Source organism: Heterodontus francisci, chromosome 29 (genome assembly GCF_036365525.1).
Source record: "Heterodontus francisci isolate sHetFra1 chromosome 29, sHetFra1.hap1, whole genome shotgun sequence".
NCBI lineage: Eukaryota > Metazoa > Chordata > Chondrichthyes > Heterodontiformes > Heterodontidae > Heterodontus > Heterodontus francisci.
The window spans coordinates 32,437,109-32,458,874 of record NC_090399.1 but is presented as its reverse complement, the minus strand read 5'-3'; the positions used below and the strand labels follow the sequence as shown (position 1 = coordinate 32,458,874).

General features: G+C 46.1%; 1 protein-coding gene across 1 annotated transcript in view; it reads right to left on the bottom strand.

Annotated features, from left to right (window-relative positions):
• The window catches only part of LOC137346001 (netrin-G1-like), a 94,267-nt gene extending 75,447 nt beyond the window's left edge, over positions 1 to 18,820 (bottom strand). The window contains exons 1-2 of the mRNA XM_068009303.1: positions 18,703 to 18,820; positions 10,332 to 11,497 (exon numbers count right to left, since the gene is read on the bottom strand). Coding sequence (XP_067865404.1) covers positions 10,332 to 10,577 — 246 coding nt within the window. The 5' untranslated portion in view covers positions 10,578 to 11,497; positions 18,703 to 18,820. The remainder of the gene's footprint in view (positions 1 to 10,331; positions 11,498 to 18,702) is intronic.
• Between the last annotated feature and the right edge of the window lie 2,946 nt (positions 18,821 to 21,766).

The window sequence follows — 21,766 nt, the reverse complement described above, 5'->3', positions numbered from 1 at the left end:
CTGGAGATATTGGACAGGTGTCAGAAACACAATTGGACAGATTCCCGGCTGGAGATATTGGACAGAGTCAGAAACACAATTGGATACATTCCCGGCTGGAGATAGTGGACAGGGTCAGAAATACAATTGGACACATTCCCAACTGGAGATATTGGATAGGGTCATAAACAAAATTGGACACATTCCCAACTGGAGATATTGGACAGGATCAGATACACAATTGGACACATTCCCGGCTGGGGAGATTGGATAGGTCAGAAACACAATTGGACACATTCCCAACTGGAGATATTGGACAGGATCAAAAACACAATTGGACACATTCCCAACTGGTGATATTGGACAGAGTGAGAAACACAATTGGACACATTCCCAACTGGAGATATTAGACGCAGTCAGAAACACAATTGGACACTTTCCCCACTGGAGATATTGGACAGGATCAAAAACAAAATTGGACACATTCCCAACTGGAGATATTGAACAGGGTCAGAAACACAATTGGACACATTCCCAACTAGAGATATTGGACAGAGTCAGAAACACAATTGGACACATTCCCAACTGGAGATATTGGACAGGTTCAAAAACACAATTGGACACATTCCCAACTGGAGATATTGGACAGGGTCAGAAATACAATTGGTCACATTCCCAAATGGAGATATTTGACAGGATCAAAAACACAATTGGACACATTCCCAACTGGAGATGTTGGACAGAGTCAGAAACACAATTGGACACATTCCCAACTGGAGATATTGGACAGGGTCAGAAATACAATTGGACACATTCCCGACTGGAGATACTGGACAGAGTCAGAAACACAATTGGACACATTCCCCACTGGAGATATTGGACAGAGTCAGAAACACAATTGGACACATTCCCGGCTGGGGAAATTGGATAGGTCAGAAACACAATTGGACACATTCCCAACTGGAGATATTGGACAGGGTCGGAAACACAATTGGACACATTCCCAACTGGAGATATTGGACAGAGTCAGAAACACAATTGGACACATTCCCGGCTGGAGATATTGGACAGAGTCAGAAACACAATTGGACACATTCCCCACTGGAGATATTGGACAGAGTCAGAAACACAATTGGACACATTCCCAACTGGAGATATTGGACAGGGTCAGATACAAAATTGGACACATTCCCAACTGGAGATATTGGACAGAGTCAGAAACACAATTGGACACATTACCAACTGGAGATATTGGACAGGGTCAGATACACAATTGGACACATTCCCAACTGGAGATATTGGACAGAGTCAGAAACACAATTGGACACATTACCAACTGGAGATATTGGACAGAGTCAGAAACACAATTGGACACATTCCCGGCTGGAGATATTGGACAGAGTCAGAAACACAATTGGACACATTCCCCACTGGAGATATTGGACAGAGTCAGGAACACATATGGACACATTCCCCACTGGAGATATTGGACAGAGTCAGAAACACAATTGGACACATTCCCAACTGGAGATATTGGACAGGGTCAGATACAAAATTGGACACATTCCCAACTGGAGATATTGGACAGAGTCAGAAACACAATTGGACACATTACCAACTGGAGATATTGGACAGGGTCAGATACACAATTGGACACATTTCCAACTGGAGATATTGGACAGGGTCAGATACACAATTGGTCACATTCCCAACTGAAGATATTGGACAGGGTCAGAAACACAATTGGACACATTCCCAAATGGAGATATTGGACAGAGTCGGAAACACAATTGGACACATTCCCAACTGGAGATATTGGACAGAGTCAGAAACACAATTGGACACATTCCAAACTGGAGATATTGGACAGGATCAAAAACACAATTGGACACATTCCCAACTGGAGATATTGGACAGGATCAAAAACACAATTGGACACATTCCCGGCTGGATATATTGGACAGGGTCAGAAACACAATTGGACACATTCCAAACTGGAGATATTGGACAGGGTCAGAAACACAATTGGACACATTCCCAACTGGAGATATTGGACAAGAGTCAGAAACACAATTGGACACATTCCCAACTGGAGATATTGGACAGGGTCAGAAACACAATTGGACACATTCCCCACTGGAGATATTGGACAGAGTCTGAAACACAATTGGACATATTCCAAACTGGAGATATTGGACAGGGTCAGAAACACAATTGGACACATTCCCAACTGGAGATATTGGACAGGATCGGAAACACAATTGGACACATTCCCAACTGGAGATATTGGACAGAGTCAGAAACACAATTGGACACATTCCCAACTGGAGATATTGGACAGAGTCAGAAACACAATTGGACACATTCCCAACTGGAGATATTGGACAGTGTCAGAAACACAATTGGATACATTCCCAGGTGGAGATAGTGGACAGGGTCAGAAACACAATTGGACTCATTCCCGGCTGGAGATATTGGACAGGGTCAGAAACACAATTGGACACATTCCCGGCTGGAGATATTGGACAGGGTCAGAAACACAATTGGACACATTCCCGGCTGGAGATATTGGACAGGGTCAGAAACACAATTGGACACATTCCCAGCTGGAGATATTGGACAGGGTCAGAAACACAATTGGACACATTCCCGGCTGGAGATATTGGACAGGGTCAGAAACACAATTGGATACTTTCCCGGGTGGAGATAGTGGACAGGGTCAGAAACACAATTGGACACATTCCCGGCTGGAGATATTGGACAGGGTCAGAAACACAATTGGACACATTCCCGGCTGGAGATATTGGACAGGGTCAGAAACACAATTGGACACATTCCCGGCTAGAGATATTGGACAGGGTCAGAAACCAATTGGACACATTCCCGGCTGGAGATATTGGACAGGGTCAGAAACACAATTGGACACATTCCCAGCTGGAGATATTGGACAGGGTCAGAAACACAATTGGATACATTCCCGGCTGGAGATAGTGGACAGGGTCAGAAACACAATTGGACTCATTCCTGGCTGGAGATATTGGACAAGTGTCAGAAACACAATTGGACAGATTCCCGGCTGGAGATATTGGACAGGGTCAGAAACACAATAGGATACATTCCCGGCTGGAGATAGTGGACAGGGTCAGAAATACAATTGGACACATTCCCAACTGGAGATATTGGACAGGGTCAGAAACACAATTGGACACATTCCCGGCTGGAGATATTGGACAGGGTCAGAAATACAATTGGACACAATCCCAACTGGAGATATTGGATAGGGTCATAAACAAAATTGGACACATTCCCAACTGGAGATATTGGACAGGATCAGATACACAATTGGACACATTCCCGGCTGGGGAGATTGGATAGGTCAGAAACACAATTGGACACATTCCCAACTGGTGATATTGGACAGAGTGAGAAACACAATTGGACACATTCCCGGCGGGTGATATTGGACAGGATCAGGTACACAATTGGACACATTCCCGGCTGGGGGATTGGACAGGGTCAGAAACACAATTGGACACATTCCCAACTGGAGAGATTGGACAGAGTCAGAAACACAATTGGACACATTCTCAACTGGAGATATTGGACAGAGTCAGAAACACAATTGGACACATTCCCAACTGGAGATATTGGACAGAGTCAGAAACACAATTGGACACATTCTCAACTGGAGATATTGGACAGAGTCAGAAACACAATTGGACACATTCTCAACTGGAGATATTGGACAGAGTCAGAAACACAATTGGACACATTCCCAACTGGAGATATTGGACAGAGTCAGAAACACAATTGGACACATTCTCAACTGGAGATATTGGACAGAGTCAGAAACACAATTGGCCACATTCTCAACTGGAGATATTGGACAGAGTCAGAAACACAATTGGACACATTCCCAACTGGGGATATTGGAAGTATCAAAAACACAATTGGACACATTCCCCACTGGAGATATTGGACAGAGTCTGAAACACAATTGGACATATTCCAAACTGGAGATATTGGACAGGGTCAGAAACACAATTGGACACATTCCCAACTGGAGATATTGGACAGGATCGGAAACACAATTGGACACATTCCCAACTGGAGATATTGGACAGAGTCAGAAACACAATTGGACACATTCCCAACTGGAGATACTGGACAGTGTCAGAAACACAATTGGACACATTCCCCACTGGAGATATTGGACAGAGTCAGAAACACAATTGGACACATTCCCAACTGGAGATATTGGACAGAGTCAGAAACACAATTGGACACATTCTCAACTGGAGATATTGGACAGAGTCAGAAACACAATTGGACACATTCTCAACTGGAGATATTGGACAGAGTCATAAACACAATTGGACACATTCCCAACTGGGGATATTGGAAGTATCAAAAACACAATTGGACACATTCCCCACTGGAGATATTGGACAGAGTCTGAAACACAATTGGACATATTCCAAACTGGAGATATTGGACAGGGTCAGAAACACAATTGGACACATTCCCAACTGGAGATATTGGACAGGATCGGAAACACAATTGGACACATTCCCAACTGGAGATATTGGACAGAGTCCGAAACACAATTGGACACATTCCCAACTGGAGATATTGGACAGAGTCAGAAACACAATTGGACACATTCCCAACTGGAGATACTGGACAGTGTCAGAAACACAATTGGACACATTCCCCACTGGAGATATTGGACAGAGTCAGAAACACAATTGGACACATTCCCAACTGGAGATATTGGACAGAGTCAGAAACACAATTGGACACATTCCCAACTGGAGATATTGGACAGGGTCAGAAACACAATTGGACACATTCCCGGCTGGAGATATTGGACAGAGTCAGAAACACAATTGGACACATTCCCAACTGGAGATATTGGACAGGGTCAGAAACACAATTGGACACATTCCCGGGTGGAGATAGTGGACAGGGTCAGAAACACAATTGGACACATTCCCGGCTGGAGATATTGGACAGGGTCAGAAACACAATTGGACACATTCCCGGCTGGAGATATTGGACATCGGTCAGAAACACAATTGGACACATTCCCGGCTGGAGATATTGGACAGGGTCAGAAACACAATTGGACACATTCCCGGCTGGAGATATTGGACAGGGTCAGAAACACAATAGGACACATTCCCAGCTGGAGATATTGGACAGGGTCAGAAACACAATTGGATACATTCCCGGCTGGAGATAGTGGACAGGGTCAGAAACACAATTGGACTCATTCCTGGCTGGAGATATTGGACAGGTGTCAGAAACACAATTGGACAGATTCCCGGCTGGAGATATTGGACAGGGTCAGAAACACAATTGGATACATTCCCGGCTGGAGATAGTGGACAGGGTCAGAAATACAATTGGACACATTCCCAACTGGAGATATTGGATAGGGTCATAAACAAAATTGGACACATTCCCAACTGGAGATATTGGACAGGATCAGATACACAATTGGACACATTCCCGGCTGGGGAGATTGGATAGGTCAGAAACACAATTGGACACATTCCCAACTGGTGATATTGGACAGAGTGAGAAACACAATTGGACACATTCCCAACTGGAGATATTAGACGCAGACAGAAACACAATTGGACACTTTCCCCACTGGAGATATTGGACAGGATCAAAAACAAAATTGGACACATTCCCAACTGGAGATATTGAACAGGGTCAGAAACACAATTGGACACATTCCCCACTGGAGATATTGGACAGAGTCAGAAACACAATTGGACACATTCCCAACTGGAGATATTGGACAGGTTCAAAAACACAATTGGACACATTCCCAACTGGAGATATTGGACAGGGTCAGAAATACAATTGGACACATTCCCAAATGGAGATATTTGACAGGATCAAAAACACAATTGGACACATTCCCAACTGGAGATATTGGACAGGATCGGAAACACAATTGGACACATTCCCAACTGGAGATATTGGACAGAGTCCGAAACACAATTGGACACATTCCCAACTGGAGATATTGGACAGAGTCAGAAACACAATTGGACACATTCCCAACTGGAGATACTGGACAGTGTCAGAAACACAATTGGACACATTCCCCACTGGAGATATTGGACAGAGTCAGAAACACAATTGGACACATTCCCAACTGGAGATATTGGACAGAGTCAGAAACACAATTGGACACATTCCCAACTGGAGATATTGGACAGGGTCAGAAACACAATTGGACACATTCCCGGCTGGAGATATTGGACAGAGTCAGAAACACAATTGGACACATTCCCAACTGGAGATATTGGACAGGGTCAGAAACACAATTGGACACATTCCCGGGTGGAGATAGTGGACAGGGTCAGAAACACAATTGGACACATTCCCGGCTGGAGATATTGGACAGGGTCAGAAACACAATTGGACACATTCCCGGCTGGAGATATTGGACATCGGTCAGAAACACAATTGGACACATTCCCGGCTGGAGATATTGGACAGGGTCAGAAACACAATTGGACACATTCCCGGCTGGAGATATTGGACAGGGTCAGAAACACAATAGGACACATTCCCAGCTGGAGATATTGGACAGGGTCAGAAACACAATTGGATACATTCCCGGCTGGAGATAGTGGACAGGGTCAGAAACACAATTGGACTCATTCCTGGCTGGAGATATTGGACAGGTGTCAGAAACACAATTGGACAGATTCCCGGCTGGAGATATTGGACAGGGTCAGAAACACAATTGGATACATTCCCGGCTGGAGATAGTGGACAGGGTCAGAAATACAATTGGACACATTCCCAACTGGAGATATTGGATAGGGTCATAAACAAAATTGGACACATTCCCAACTGGAGATATTGGACAGGATCAGATACACAATTGGACACATTCCCGGCTGGGGAGATTGGATAGGTCAGAAACACAATTGGACACATTCCCAACTGGTGATATTGGACAGAGTGAGAAACACAATTGGACACATTCCCAACTGGAGATATTAGACGCAGACAGAAACACAATTGGACACTTTCCCCACTGGAGATATTGGACAGGATCAAAAACAAAATTGGACACATTCCCAACTGGAGATATTGAACAGGGTCAGAAACACAATTGGACACATTCCCCACTGGAGATATTGGACAGAGTCAGAAACACAATTGGACACATTCCCAACTGGAGATATTGGACAGGTTCAAAAACACAATTGGACACATTCCCAACTGGAGATATTGGACAGGGTCAGAAATACAATTGGACACATTCCCAAATGGAGATATTTGACAGGATCAAAAACACAATTGGACACATTCCCAACTGGAGATATTGGACAGAGTCAGAAACACAATTGGACACATTCCCGGTTGGAGATATTGGACAGAGTCAGAAACATAATTGGACACATTCCCAACTGGAGATATTGGAAGGATCAAAAACACAATTGGACACATTCCCGACTGGAGATACTGGACAGAGTCAGAAACACAATTGGACACATTCCCCACTGGAGATATTGGACAGAGTCAGAAACACAATTGGACACATTCCCGGCTGGGGTGATTGGACAGGTCAGAAACACATTTGGACACATTCCCAACTGGAGATATTGGACAGAGTCAGATACACAATTGGACACATTCCCAACTGGAGATATTATACAGGATCAGAAACACTATTGGACACATTCCCCACTGGAGATATTGGACAGTCAGAAACACAATTGGACACATTCCCGGCTGGGGAGATTGGATAGGTCAGAAACAGAATTGGACACATTCCCAACTGGAGATTTTATACAGGATCAGAAACACAATTGGACACATTCCCAACTGGAGATATTGGACAGAGTCAGAAACTCAATTGGACACATTCCCGGCTGGGGAGATTGGATAGGTCAGAAACACAATTGGACATATTCCCAACTGGAGATATTGGACAGGGTCGGAAACACAATTGGACACATTCCCAACTGGAGATATTGGACAGAGTCAGAAACACAATTGGACACATTCCCGGCTGGGGAGATTGGACAGGGTCAGAAACACAATTGGACACATTCCCATCTGGAGATATTGGACAGAGTCAGAAACACAATTGGACACATTCCCCACTGGAGATATTGGACAGAGTCAGGAACACAATTGGACACATTCCCCACTGGAGATATTGGACAGAGTCAGAAACACAATTGGACACATTCCCAACTGGAGATATTGGACAGGGTCAGATACACAATTGGACACATTCCCAACTGGAGATATTGGACAGGGTCAGATACACAATTGGACACATTCCCAACTGGAGATATTGGACAGGGTCAGATACACAATTGGTCACATTCCCAACTGAAGATATTGGACAGGGTCAGAAACACAATTGGACACATTCCCAACTGGAGATATTATACAGGATCAGAAACACTATTGGACACATTCCCCACTGGAGATATTGGACAGTCAGAAACACAATTGGACACATTCCCGGCTGGGGAGATTGGATAGGTCAGAAACACAATTGGACACATTCCCAACTGGAGATTTTATACAGGATCAGAAACACAATTGGACACATTCCCAACTGGAGATATTGGACAGAGTCAGAAACACAATTGGACACATTCCCGGCTGGGGAGATTGGATAGGTCAGAAACACAATTGGACATATTCCCAACTGGAGATATTGGACAGGGTCGGAAACACAATTGGACACATTCCCAACTGGAGATATTGGACAGAGTCAGAAACACAATTGGACACATTCCCGGCTGGGGAGATTGGACAGGGTCAGAAACACAATTGGACACATTCCCATCTGGAGATATTGGACAGAGTCAGAAACACAATTGGACACATTCCCCACTGGAGATATTGGACAGAGTCAGGAACACAATTGGACACATTCCCCACTGGAGATATTGGACAGAGTCAGGAACACAATTGGACACATTCCCCACTGGAGATATTGGACAGAGTCAGGAACACAATTGGACACATTCCCCACTGGAGATATTGGACAGAGTCAGAAACACAATTGGACACATTCCCAACTGGAGATATTGGACAGGGTCAGATACACAATTGGACACATTCCCAACTGGAGATATTGGACAGGGTCAGATACACAATTGGACACATTCCCAACTGGAGATATTGGACAGGGTCAGATACACAATTGGTCACATTCCCAACTGAAGATATTGGACAGGGTCAGAAACACAATTGGACACATTCCCAACTGGAGATATTGGACAGGGTCAGATACACAATTGGACACATTCCCAACTGGAGATATTGGACAGGGTCAGAAACACAATTGGACACATTCCCAATTGGAGATCTTGGACAGGATCAAGAACCCAATTGGACACATTCCCAACTGGAGATATTGGACAGGATCAGAAACACAATTGGACACATTCCCAACTGGAGATATTGGACAGGGTCAGAAACACAATTGGACACATTCCCAACTGGAGATATTGGACAGAGTCAGAAACACAATTGGACACATTCCAAACTGGAGATATTGGACAGGATTAAAAACACAATTGGACACATTCCCAACTGGAGATATTGGACAGGATCAAGAACCCAATTGGACACATTCCCAACTGGAGATATTGGACAGGATCTGAAACACAATTGGACACATTCCCAACTGGAGATATTGGACAGGGTCAGAAACACAATTGGACACATTCCCAACTGGAGATCTTGGACAGGATCAAAACACAATTGGACACATTCCCAACTGGAGATATTGGACAGGATCAAAAACACAATTGGACACATTCCCAACTGGAGATATTGGACAGGGTCAGAAACACAATTGGACACATTCCCAACTCGAGAAAGTGGACAGGGTCAGATATACAACTGGACACATTCCCGGCTGGAGATATTAGACAGGGTCAGAAACACAATTGGACACATTCCAAACTGGAGATATTGGTCAGGGTCAGAAACACAATTGGACACATTCCCCACTGAATATACAATGCCAGCTTCTCCAGTTTCTCCACATTAACTGAACTCCCTCAGCCCTGGCCCAATTCTTTTAAATCTCCACTGCAGCCTCACCAAGGCCCTGACATCCTTCTTAAAGTGTGGAACCCAGAAATATCGCAATACTCCAGCTGGGGTCTAACCAGTGATTTATAAAGGTTTTCTATAACTTCCTTGTTTTGTACTTGATGCATCTGTCAATAAATCCAATGTAGGAGTTTGCGACTGATTTCAGTTTGATAAAGGCTGTTTAGTGAGTGTCCATTCACAGTGAGACACACAACAGAGGCTGTTTCAGAAAGGCTTCTACTCACCAGCGTGCAGTACATCTCAGGACTCTCTCCACATGTACTGTTGGGGGGATCGAGCCTGACCTTCAGGAACCTGGTGAGCAGGGTGGCCTCGGGCTGGCAGGCCATGTAATCCCAACTCATCCCCTGGTCCCAGTGAACCTGAGTCTTACACAGGTCGTAGTGACCCCAGGATGGGAAGTGCTGTGCAGCGAGAGACAGGGTCACACAGAGGGCCAGAAGGGGGAAGAAACTGGACAGACACATCATTCTGACTGTACCCTCACTCAGACTGGGGGGATCGCAGTCCGTTTGGGGGTGATACAGGGGGTCTCCACTCTAGTTGTCCCTCACTCAGAGAGGGGGGATGACGGTCCGTCTGGGGGTGATTCAGGGGATCTCCACTCTAGTTGTCCGTCACTCAGAGAGGGGGGATGACGGTCCGTCTGGGGGTGATTCAGGGGGTCTCCACTCCGACTGGACCCTCACTCAGAGAGAGGGGATCGCGGTCTGTCTGGGGGTGATTCAGGGGGTCTCCACTCCGACTGGACCCTCACTCAGAGAGGGGGGAATCACAGTCCGTCTGGGGGTGATTCAGGGGGTCTCCACTCCGACTGGACCCACACTCAGAGAGGGGGGATCGCAGCCCGTCTGGGGGTGATTCAGGGGGTCTCCACTCCGACTTTTTTTCCAGTGTTAGTGCTGATATTCCAGTTGTTCGGATTCCAGATATTTTCCCAGTGTTGGTGCTGATATTCTGGGTGTTAAGATTCCGGATGTTTTCCCAGTGTTGGTGCTGATATTCTGGGCGTTAAGATTCCGGATGTTTTCCCAGTGTTGTTGCTGATATTCTGGTATGTTAAGATTCCAGATGTTTTCCCAGTGATGGTGCTGATATTCTGGGTGTTAAGATTCCGGATGTTTTCCCAGTGTTGTTGCTGATATTCTGGGTGTTAAGATTCCAGATGTTTTCCCAGTGTTGGTGCTGTTATTAATGCTGTTGGGATTTCAACTGTTTTCCCAGTGTTGCTCCTGATATTCTGGGTGTTCGGATTCCAGCTGTTTTTCCCTAGCTGTTCGCTGTGTCAGAGAGATGTTCTGATCAGTCAGTACTGAGAGCCAATGTGATGACTGTCTCCTGGCTAGAGTCTGTTTCCCATCTATCATCTCTTCCTTCGGGAATCAATTGCCTGTTTGGAGAGAAATAAAATCAATGGATTTCGGAAGGATGCTGTTCCTGACCTTCGACCATTGTCCTTCGACCCCACCAACCCACAGACTCCGCCTCCCATTAAAATATCGTTGCACAGAGATAATGACCAGTTGCAAATCACAGCAGCCAATAGGAGGTGGATAAATGGGGCATGTTAAGATCCCAAAGAGATGACTGGACTCTGAATCTGTTTTAGTGATGTTTTCTGAGGGATAAATATTGGCCAGGACACCGGGAAAAACTCCCCTGCTCTTCTTTGAAATAGTGCCCATGGGATCTTTTGCAGCCAGACAGGCAGACGGGGCTTCGGTTTAATATCTCATCCAAAAACCAGCACATTTGGCACTGCAGTACTCCCTCAGTACTACCCATCAACAGTGCAGCATTCGATCAGTACTGACCCTCCGGCAGTGTATCACTCCCTCAGTATTGTCCTCTGACAGTGCAGCACTCCCTCAATACAGCCCCTTTGACAGTGCAGTACTTCCTCATTACTGCCCCTCTGACAGTGCAGCACTCCTTCAGTACTGATCCTCCAACAATGCTGCACTCCCTCAGTTCTGCACTGTATTTGTGAGTCTGGATTCTGGTCTCAAGTCTCTGGACTCTGATTGAATCAGTTCCTTCAGGAGAGGTCAGGGGGATCTGCAAAAGCAAAACCTATTCTCATTTCTCCATCATCTCCCCTCAATCACAGGCGCAGCTCACACAGGAAAAGCAAAATTATTCTCCATCTTATATGAATAAGATACCCCTTTATACACGAACAACCTCTGGTTTTGGTGACTCTTCCATCTGCCTATTTTACAACACAAGGTGTTACTCTGAGCTGTGACTGATATACAGACGAGTAACTGGGATATTTATAACCCATTTGCTGTAATAAATACTACAGGCTTCTATAAACTGCTACACTGTGAACAGAAATAGACTCTTAATGTCTCACTGCCTCCCACGTAATGATGAATCCATTCAGCTCGAGCGTCACAAACCAAAGTCACATTCTGGGCCAAACGTCACTGCTCAAATCCCCCACACATGCACCATCTCCAGTCACACCCCAACACACACTCACCATCTCCAGACAAACCCCCAACACACTCTCACCATCTCCAATCAAACCCCAACACACACTCACCATCACCAATCAAACCCCAACACACACTCACCATCACCAATCAAACCCCAACACACACTCACCATCTCCAGTCAAACCTCCAACACACACTCACCATCTCCAGTCAAACCTCCAACACACACTCACCATCTCCAGTCAAACCTCCAACACACACTCGCCATCTCCAGACAAACCCCCAACACACTCTCACCATCTCCAATCAAACCCCAACACACACTCACCATCTCCAGTCAAACCTCCAACACACACTCACCATCTCCAGTCAAACCTCCAACACACACTCACCATCTCCAGTCAAACCTCCAACACACACTCACCATCTCCAGTCAAACCTCCAACACACACTCACCATCTCCAGTCAAACCTCCAACACACACTCACCATCTCCAGTCAAACCTCCAACACACACTCACCATCTCCAATCAAACCCCCAACACACACTCACCATCTCCAGTCATCAACACACACTCACCATCTCTTGCTGAAACACTTAATAACAACCTGCATTTATATAGTGCCTTTAATGTAGCAAGATTTCCCAAGGTGTTTCACAGCAGCCTGATCTGACAAACATTGAGCCGGAGAAGGTGATAGTAGGACACGAGACCAGAAGTTGATTTTTAAGGAGGGTCTGTTGGCAGAGTGAGAGTGAGAGAGGCGGCAGGTTTAGGGATGAGATTCCATAGCTTAGGCCTGAGGCAGCTGAAGGTACAGCCGCCAATGGTGGAGTGAAAGGAGTGGGGGATGGAGCAGGGGCCAAAGCTGGACAAACCCTGAGATAGGGAGAGGTGTAGGGGCTGGAGAGGATTGCAGAGATAGGGAGAGGTGTAGGGGCTGGAGGAGGTTACAGAGATAGGGAGGGGTGTAGGGCCTGAGGAGGTTAGAGATAAGGAGGTGTGTAGGGGTGGAGGAGGTTACAGAGATAGGGAGGGGTGTAGGGCTGGAGCAGGTTATAGAGATAGGGAGGGGTGCAGGGTTGGAAGAGGTTACAGAGATAGGGAGGTGTTTAGGGTTGGAGGAGGTTACAGAGATAGGGAGGGGTGTAGGGCTGGAGGAGGTTACAGAGATAGGGAGGGGTCCAGGGACTGGAGGAGGTTACAGAGATAAGGAGGGTTGTGGCGCTGGAGGATGCTACAGAGATAGGGAGGGGTGTAGGGCTGGAGGAGGTTACAGAGATAGGGAGGGGTGTAGGGTTGGAGCAGGTTATAGAGATAGGGAGGGGTGTAGGGTTGGAGGAGGTTACAGAGGTAGGGAGGTGTTTAGGGTTGGAGGAGGTTACAGAGATACGGAGGGGTGTAGGGCTGGAGGAGGTTACAGAGATAGGGAGAGGTGTAGGGCTGGAGGAGGTTACAGAGATAGGGAGGGGTATAGGGCTGGAGGAGGTTACAGAGATAGGGAGGGGTCTAGGGACTGGAGGAGGTTACAGAGATAAGGAGGGTTGTGGCGCTGGAGGATGCTACAGAGATAGGGAGGGGTGTCGGGCTGGAGGAGGTTACAGAGATAGGGAGGGGTGTAGGGTTGGAGCAGGTTATAGAGATAGGGAGGGGTGTAGGGTTGGAGGAGGTTACAGAGATAGGGAGGGGTGTAGGGCTGGAGGAGGTTACAGAGATAGGGAGAGGTGTAGGGCTGGAGGAGGTTACAGAGATAGGGAGGGGTATAGGGCTGGAAGAGGTTACAGAGATAGGGAGGGGTGTAGGGTTGGAGGAGGTTACAGAGATAGGGAGGGGTGTAGGGGCTGGAGGAGGTTACAGAGATAGGGAGGTGTGTAGGGTTGGAGGAGGTTATAGAGATAGGTAGGGGTGTAGGGCTGGAGGAGGTTACAGAGATAGGGAGGTGTGTAGGGTTGGAGGAGGTTATAGAGATAGGTAGGGGTGTAGGGCTGGAGGAGGTTACAGAGATAGGGAGGGGTGTCGGGTAGGAGGAGGTTACAGAGATAGGGAGGGGGATTGTGCTGGATGTTCTCAGTCAGACATCACTGGAGTTTGATGAGGTTGTGATATTTTCTGTCTAGTTTAGTGAAGAATATTTTCAGTGATCACATTCTCTTCACGAGCTGCTGATCAGTATCAATAATTACAGCTTGTGAACAGGTGAGTTGGGTTTGAATTTATAGACAGTTCAGAGCTGAGGGCAGTTTGAATCTTACCCAGTTTGTGGTTCTGGAATGTTGGCTGGTTTGATGTCCTGACTCTGGAAACTTGATGATTTAGACATTAAATGAAATATTGGGGAAAGTTAATCTGATTCCAGACAGGAACATTAAACATCCGACAGGAAAACAGAACAAGCTCAGGATCCAACTGTTCATCAAAAACTCATTTCCAGCAAAACTGATTTAAGGCTCATCCAATTTCAGTGTTTGTGTATTCAGTATTATTTCATTATTAATCATTAAATAAAGAAAGCTCCTGCTGTATCTCTGATCATTTGAAAAGTCAGACAATGTGGGAATGAGTGAGTGGAGAGATTCTCAGTGAAAGGCAATTTCCCAAAAACTGGGAGTGGTCCCAGGGTGTGAGACCAGGAGGGACCGGCAGGAGGCGCTGTTCAGTGTTCCCACCGCTCCGTCACAGAGGGAATGGGAATGAGAGTTTGTGAGTGTTGGAGATTGTCAAATTCCAGGAAGCAGCATAACTCACCCTGCACTGCACACACACTCTCATAGAATGTGTATATCCCTTCTATACAACAAACATATCCTCCTATAGAATGTGTATAACCCTCCTATACAATACACATACCCCCCTATAGAATGTATATAACCCTCCGATACAATACACACACCTCCCTATAGAATATATATAATCATCCTATACTATACACGCATCCCCTGTAGAATGTGCATAACCCTACTCTTTCTTCTTTCTTTTCTTTTGGGCCTCCTTATCTCGAGAGACAATGGATACGCGCCTGGAGGTGGTCAGTGTATAACCCTACTATACAATATATAACCCTCCTATACAATACACACATCCCCCTACAGAATGTATATAACCCTCCTATACAACATATAACCCTCCGACACAATACAGATATTCCCCTATAGAATGTATATAACCCTCCTATACAATGCACAAAAAGCCTCTTAGACAAATATCCAGTACTGGATGAGCAGAAACTTCCTCCAGATAAATATTGGGAAATATTGAATCCATTACCTTCAGTCCCAGATACAAACTCTATTCCCAAGCTCCTCCAACTCTGACCTCTTCCACATTCCAATTCCTCAGTGAAACCGGCTGGAAGTGAATTTCACCGGAGTCCGTTTGATGAAAGGCCATTGAACTGAAATGTTAACTTTGTTTCTCTCTCCACTGATGCTGCCAGACCTGCTGAGTATTTCCATCAATTTCACTTTTTATTTCAGATTTCCAACATCCCTGGTATTTTGCTTTTGTCTCTTTGATGTTAATCACTCCACTATTGGTGGTCATGCCTTCAGCTGTCTGAGCCCTAAGCTCTGGAACTCCCTCCCTAAATCTCTCCATCTCTCTCCCTCTCTCCTTTCTTGCCCCTCACAGTGGCTATTAGGGATGGGCAACAAATGCTGGCCTTGCCAGTAACACCCACATCTGATGAAAGAATTCAAAAAAAAACCTCTCTAAACCTGCCTCTTTCACCAAGTTTTTGATCACCTGCTCAAATATCTCCTGATGTGGCTCGGTGTCAATGTTTGTCTGTAAGGCGAGTTGGGACATCCTGAACTGGTGAAAGGTGCGATAGAAATACAAGTGCTTAGTTTAATAATCAGCAGTGATGTTATAAAATGTGTGAGTGGATTGAACCCTGATCAGTGGAACAGGGCAGGTGTGAGGCTTTTATTCACTGCTGTGTGTGTTTGACTCAGTCTGCCGCTAACACGACTCTCTGTGTTAAACTGGTCCACACCAGACTCCCGTCTCCGAACGGACCACCATCGGTTACTCCCAGCTCTCTAAATATTATTCATCATTGATATTCGAGAGTTTTAAATCCTGTCTGGAAACCAGAATAAACTTGGAATCGAGTGGAATAAATGATATAAACGGTGAAAGGAATTCTCTCCCAAACTCTGCTCCACACTCTTCACCCAAGAAACAATATACAACAATGAACATGTCAGTTTTATAAAGCCCAGAACTACACAAACAAGAACTGGGAATTTATTGATATTTAGAAAGAGTTAAACAAAGAACAAAGAACAAAGATAATTACAGCACAGGAACAGGCCCTTCGGCCCTCCAAGCCTGCGCCGATCCAGATCCTCTCTCTAAACATGTCGCCTATTTTCTAAGGTTCTGTATCTCTTTTCTTCCTGCCCATTCATGTATCTGTCTAGATACATCTTAAAAGACTCCATCGTGCCCGCATCTACCACCTCCGCTGGCAATGCGTTCCAGGCACCCACCACCCTCTGCGTAAAGAACTTTCCACGCATATCCCCCCTAAACTTTTCCCCTTTCACTTTGAACTCGTGTCCTCTAGTAATTGAAACCCCCACTCTGGGAAAAAGCCTCTTGCTATCCACCCTGTCTATACCTCTCATGATTTTGTACACCTCAATCAGGTCCCCACTCAACCTCCGTCTTTCTAATGAAAATAATCCTAATCTGCTCAACCTCTCTTCATAGCTAGCGCCCTCCATACCAGGCAACATCCTGGTGAACCTCCTCTGCACCCTCTCCAAAGCATCCAATCCTTTTGATAATGTGGCGACCAGAACTGTACGCAGTATTCCAAATGTGGCCGAACCAAAGTCCTATACAACTGTAACATGACCTGCCAACTCTTGTACTCAATGCCCCGTCCGATGAAGGAAAGCATGCCGTATGCCTTCTTGACCACTCTATTTACCTGCGTTGCCACATTCAGGGAACAGTGGACCTGAACACCCAAATCTCTCTGGACATCAATTTTCCCCAGGACTTTTCCATTTACTGTATAGTTCACTCTTGAATTGGATCTTCCAAAATGCATCACCTCGCATTTGCCCTGATTGAACTCCATCTGCCATTTCTCTGCCCAACTCTCCAATCTATCTATATTCTGCTGTATTCTCTGACAGTCCCCTTCACTATCTGCTACTCCACCAATCTTAGTGTCGTCTGCAAATTTGCTAATCAGTCCAATCAGTCCACCTATACTTTCCTCCAAATCATTAATGTATATCACAAACAACAGTGGTCCCAGCACGGATCCCTGTGGAACACCACTGGTCACACGTCTCCATTTTGAGAAACTCCCTTCTACTGCTACTCTCTGTCTCCTGTTGCCCAGCCAGTTCTTTATCCATCTAGCTAGTACACCTTGGACCCCAAGCGCCTTCACTTTCTCCATCAGCCTGCCATGGGGAACCTTATCAAACGCCTTACTGAAGTCCATGTATATGACATCTACAGCCCTTCCCTCATCAATCAACTTTGTCACTTCCTCAAAGAATTCTATTAAGTTGGTAAGACATGACCTTCCCTGCACAAAACCATGTTGCCTATCACTGATGAGCCCATTTTCTTCCAAATGGGAATAGATCCTGTTCTGTAAACTCATCCTTAGATTAGATTAAAAAGATATCTGAGGAGAAAGGAATCGATTAAAATATAATCAGAGCTTTGGCATTGTCCAGTCCGCTGTCTCTGAAATAAAACCAGGATCTCTGCACTCCTCTAATTCCGGCCTCTCCCACATCCCCGATTTTAATCACTCCACCCTTGGTGGCCGTGCCTTCAGCTGCCTGGGTCCTAAACTCTGGAATTCCCTATCTAAACCTTTCCGCCTCTCTCCCTCTCTCTCCTCCTTTAAAACACTCCTTGAAATCTTCCTCTTTGACCAAGCTTTGGGAACCTGTCCTAATATCTCCTTATGTGGCTCAGTGTCAAATATTTAACCGATTTACACTCCTGTGAAGCTCCTTGGGATGTTTCACTAGTTCAAGGCGCTATATAAATGCAAGTTGTTGTTGGTGTGGGCTGTACCCTGTCCACACACTGGAATAAATTGATGATTTTGCGCTGTAATAGTCTCTCTCCACCTGCCGAGAGCGCCCGGTTTCTCTCTCTCTCACTCACCTGTTATTTCTGAAGGTGATTTCCTGCACCCATTATTTCAGCCTCTGACTGCACCGAGCCAGCTCCACTTTCAAGCTCCCAGTTTGAGCCGGGTTGCTTTCTGAGGATCGTGTGTTCACTGTTCTCGGCCGAAGGTTCCCTCCTCTCGATAACTCGACACGTCCAGCCCCCGGGATCCACAGCAGCATCCGCACTGACTGAAGCAACACGGCAAAGTCAGCACTCGGCACATTGGGGCCGTGCAGTCCTTTCATTCAGTCTTCGTGCTGCCTTGGGAAAGCGCGACACACGCACTGCCTGTGGCCAGGAGGCTGGCATCCACACAGTGTCTATAACTGGAGCCTGGAATCAATGAGCAGCCCCTCACTCACCGCCACTGGCCTCACTGTCCCTGTAAATGTCCTTCCTCAGGCTGGGTCCCCTCAGTGTTCCAGGGGAATGAGTGAGGGGCAGAGTCTTGTGTGTGGGAGCAAGGGAGGCAGCAATGGCATTTCCCCACAGACCCCCCTCTGTGTGTGTGGAAGGACATGCAGATATATGTCTGTGTACTTAATATTTAATATCCAGATACATTCACCGTGTATATCCACATCTTGACTTTTCTAACCCTCTGCCTCTGTTTAGGAAGCTCAGGATCCTGGGAGCTTTTTAACAGTTTCATCAACCACTGGTTGAAGACAGGATCGGTTTTGGCTATGATTCCCCACATGGTCGAATATCCAACCCCCAGCCTGGCAGATGAAGAATGCCCAGTTGGGGGTAAGGGACCATGGCGGGGGAACAGGTACGTGAGCTGGTGAATCACAGGACAACAAGGAGCCACTGGGAGGGAGAGGGAAATGGATTAAAACAAACAGAAACAGCAACAAGAAACTGGCTGAATTGCAGAGTGAATACTGAGAGCCGGAGTGAGAGGAATTCCCGGGATATTGAAGCACTGGGACTGGAATCACAGTGTGGGATCTTAATCCCAAACCCTGAATTCCCAGCTCTGCTCATTTCCCAGGATTGACAACGCTACAATCTGCAAACAGGGCAAAAAGAAATGATCAAAACTCCATGGAATTAGATCCTGGATGGTCCCGATCCAGCCAAATAAAAACTGGGAGAATTGGGAAAGGCGACGGGGAACATCAGCAGAGGCTGAGAACCGAGGACAAAGCGGAATCTGAAATCTGTCCTCATTTATTGTCCGTCTCCAGCAAACACACACGGTCGTTTCACTCTGAATGAGAAACAGATCTGAAAGCAACCCAGCTCTGGCCCCCACTCATAAAAGACAGAAAGAAGCTGCATTTCTAGAGCGCCCTGCACCACCTCAGGATGCTCCCAACGGCTTACCAGCCAATGAAGACTTTTTGAAGTGTAGTCACTGTTGGAATGTATACAGTGCTGCATTAACAGAGACAGGAGAGAACAATGCTGCATTAACAGAGACAGGAGAGAACAATGCTGCATTAACGTGAGACAGATAACCACCAATGCTGCCTTAACATGGACAGGACACACCAATGCTGCATTAACAGGGACAGGACAGACCAAAGTTGCATTAACAGGGACAGGACACACCAATACTGCATTAACAGGGACAGGACAGACCAATGCTGCATTAACATGGACAGGACACATCAATACTGCCTTAACATGGACAGGATAGACCAATGCAGCATTAACATAGACAGGACACACCAATGCTGCATTAACAGTGACAGGACACACCAATGCAGCATTAACATGGAGAGGACAGACCAATGCTGCATTAACAGGGACAGGGCACACCAATACTGCCTTAACATGGACAGGACAGACCAATGCCTCATTAACAGGGACAGGACACACCAATGCTGCATTAACAAGGACAGGACAGACCAAAGCAGCATTAACAGGGACAGGACACACCAATACTGCCTTAACATGGACAGTGCAGACCAATGCTGCATTAACAGGGACAGGACTGACCAATGCTGCCTTAGCAGGGACAGGACAGACCAATGCTGCATTAACAGGGACAGGACAGACCAGTGCTGCCTCAACATTGACAGGACACACCAATGCTGCATTAACAGGGACAGGACAGACCAATGTTGCAATAACAGTGACAGGACACACCAATGTTGCATTAACAGGGACAAGACATTCCAATGCTGCATTAACAGGGACAGGACAGACAAATGTTGCATTAACAGGGATAAGACATTCCAATGCTGCATTAACAGTGACAGGACAGACCAATGTTGCATTAACATGGAGAGGACAGACCAATGCTGCATTAAAAGGGACAAGACACTCCAATGCTGCATTAACAGGGACAGGACAGACCAATGTTGCAGTAACATGGACAGGACGGACCAATGTTGCATTAACATGGACAGGACAGACCAATGTTGCATTAACAGGGACAGAACAGACCAATGTTGCAGTAACTTGGACAGGACAGACCAATGTTGCATTAACATGGACAGGACAGACCAATGTTGCATTAACAGGGACAGGACAGACCAATGGTGCATTAACAGGGACAGGACAGACCAATGTTGCATTAACATGGACAGGACAGACCAATGTTGCATTAACATGGACAGGACAGACCAATGTTGCATTAACAGGGACAGGACAGACCAATGTTGCAGTAACATGGACAGGACAGACCAATGTTGCATTAACAGGGACAGGACAGACCAATGTTGCATAAACATGGACAGAACAGACCAATGTTGCATTAACATGGACAGGACAGACCAATGTTGCATTAACAGGGACAGGACAGACCAATGTTGCATTAGCAGGGACAGGACAGACCAATGTTGCAGTAACATGGACAGGACAGACCAATGTTGCAGTAACATGGACAGGACAGACCAATGTTGCATTAACAGGGACAAGACACTCCAATGCTGCATTAACAGGGACAGGACAGACCAATTCTGCATTAACAGGGACAGGACAGACCAATGTTGCATTAACAGGGACAGGACAGACCAATGCTGCATTAACATGGACAGGACAGACCAATGTTGCATTAACAGGGACAAGACACTCCAATGCTGCATTAACAGGGACAGGA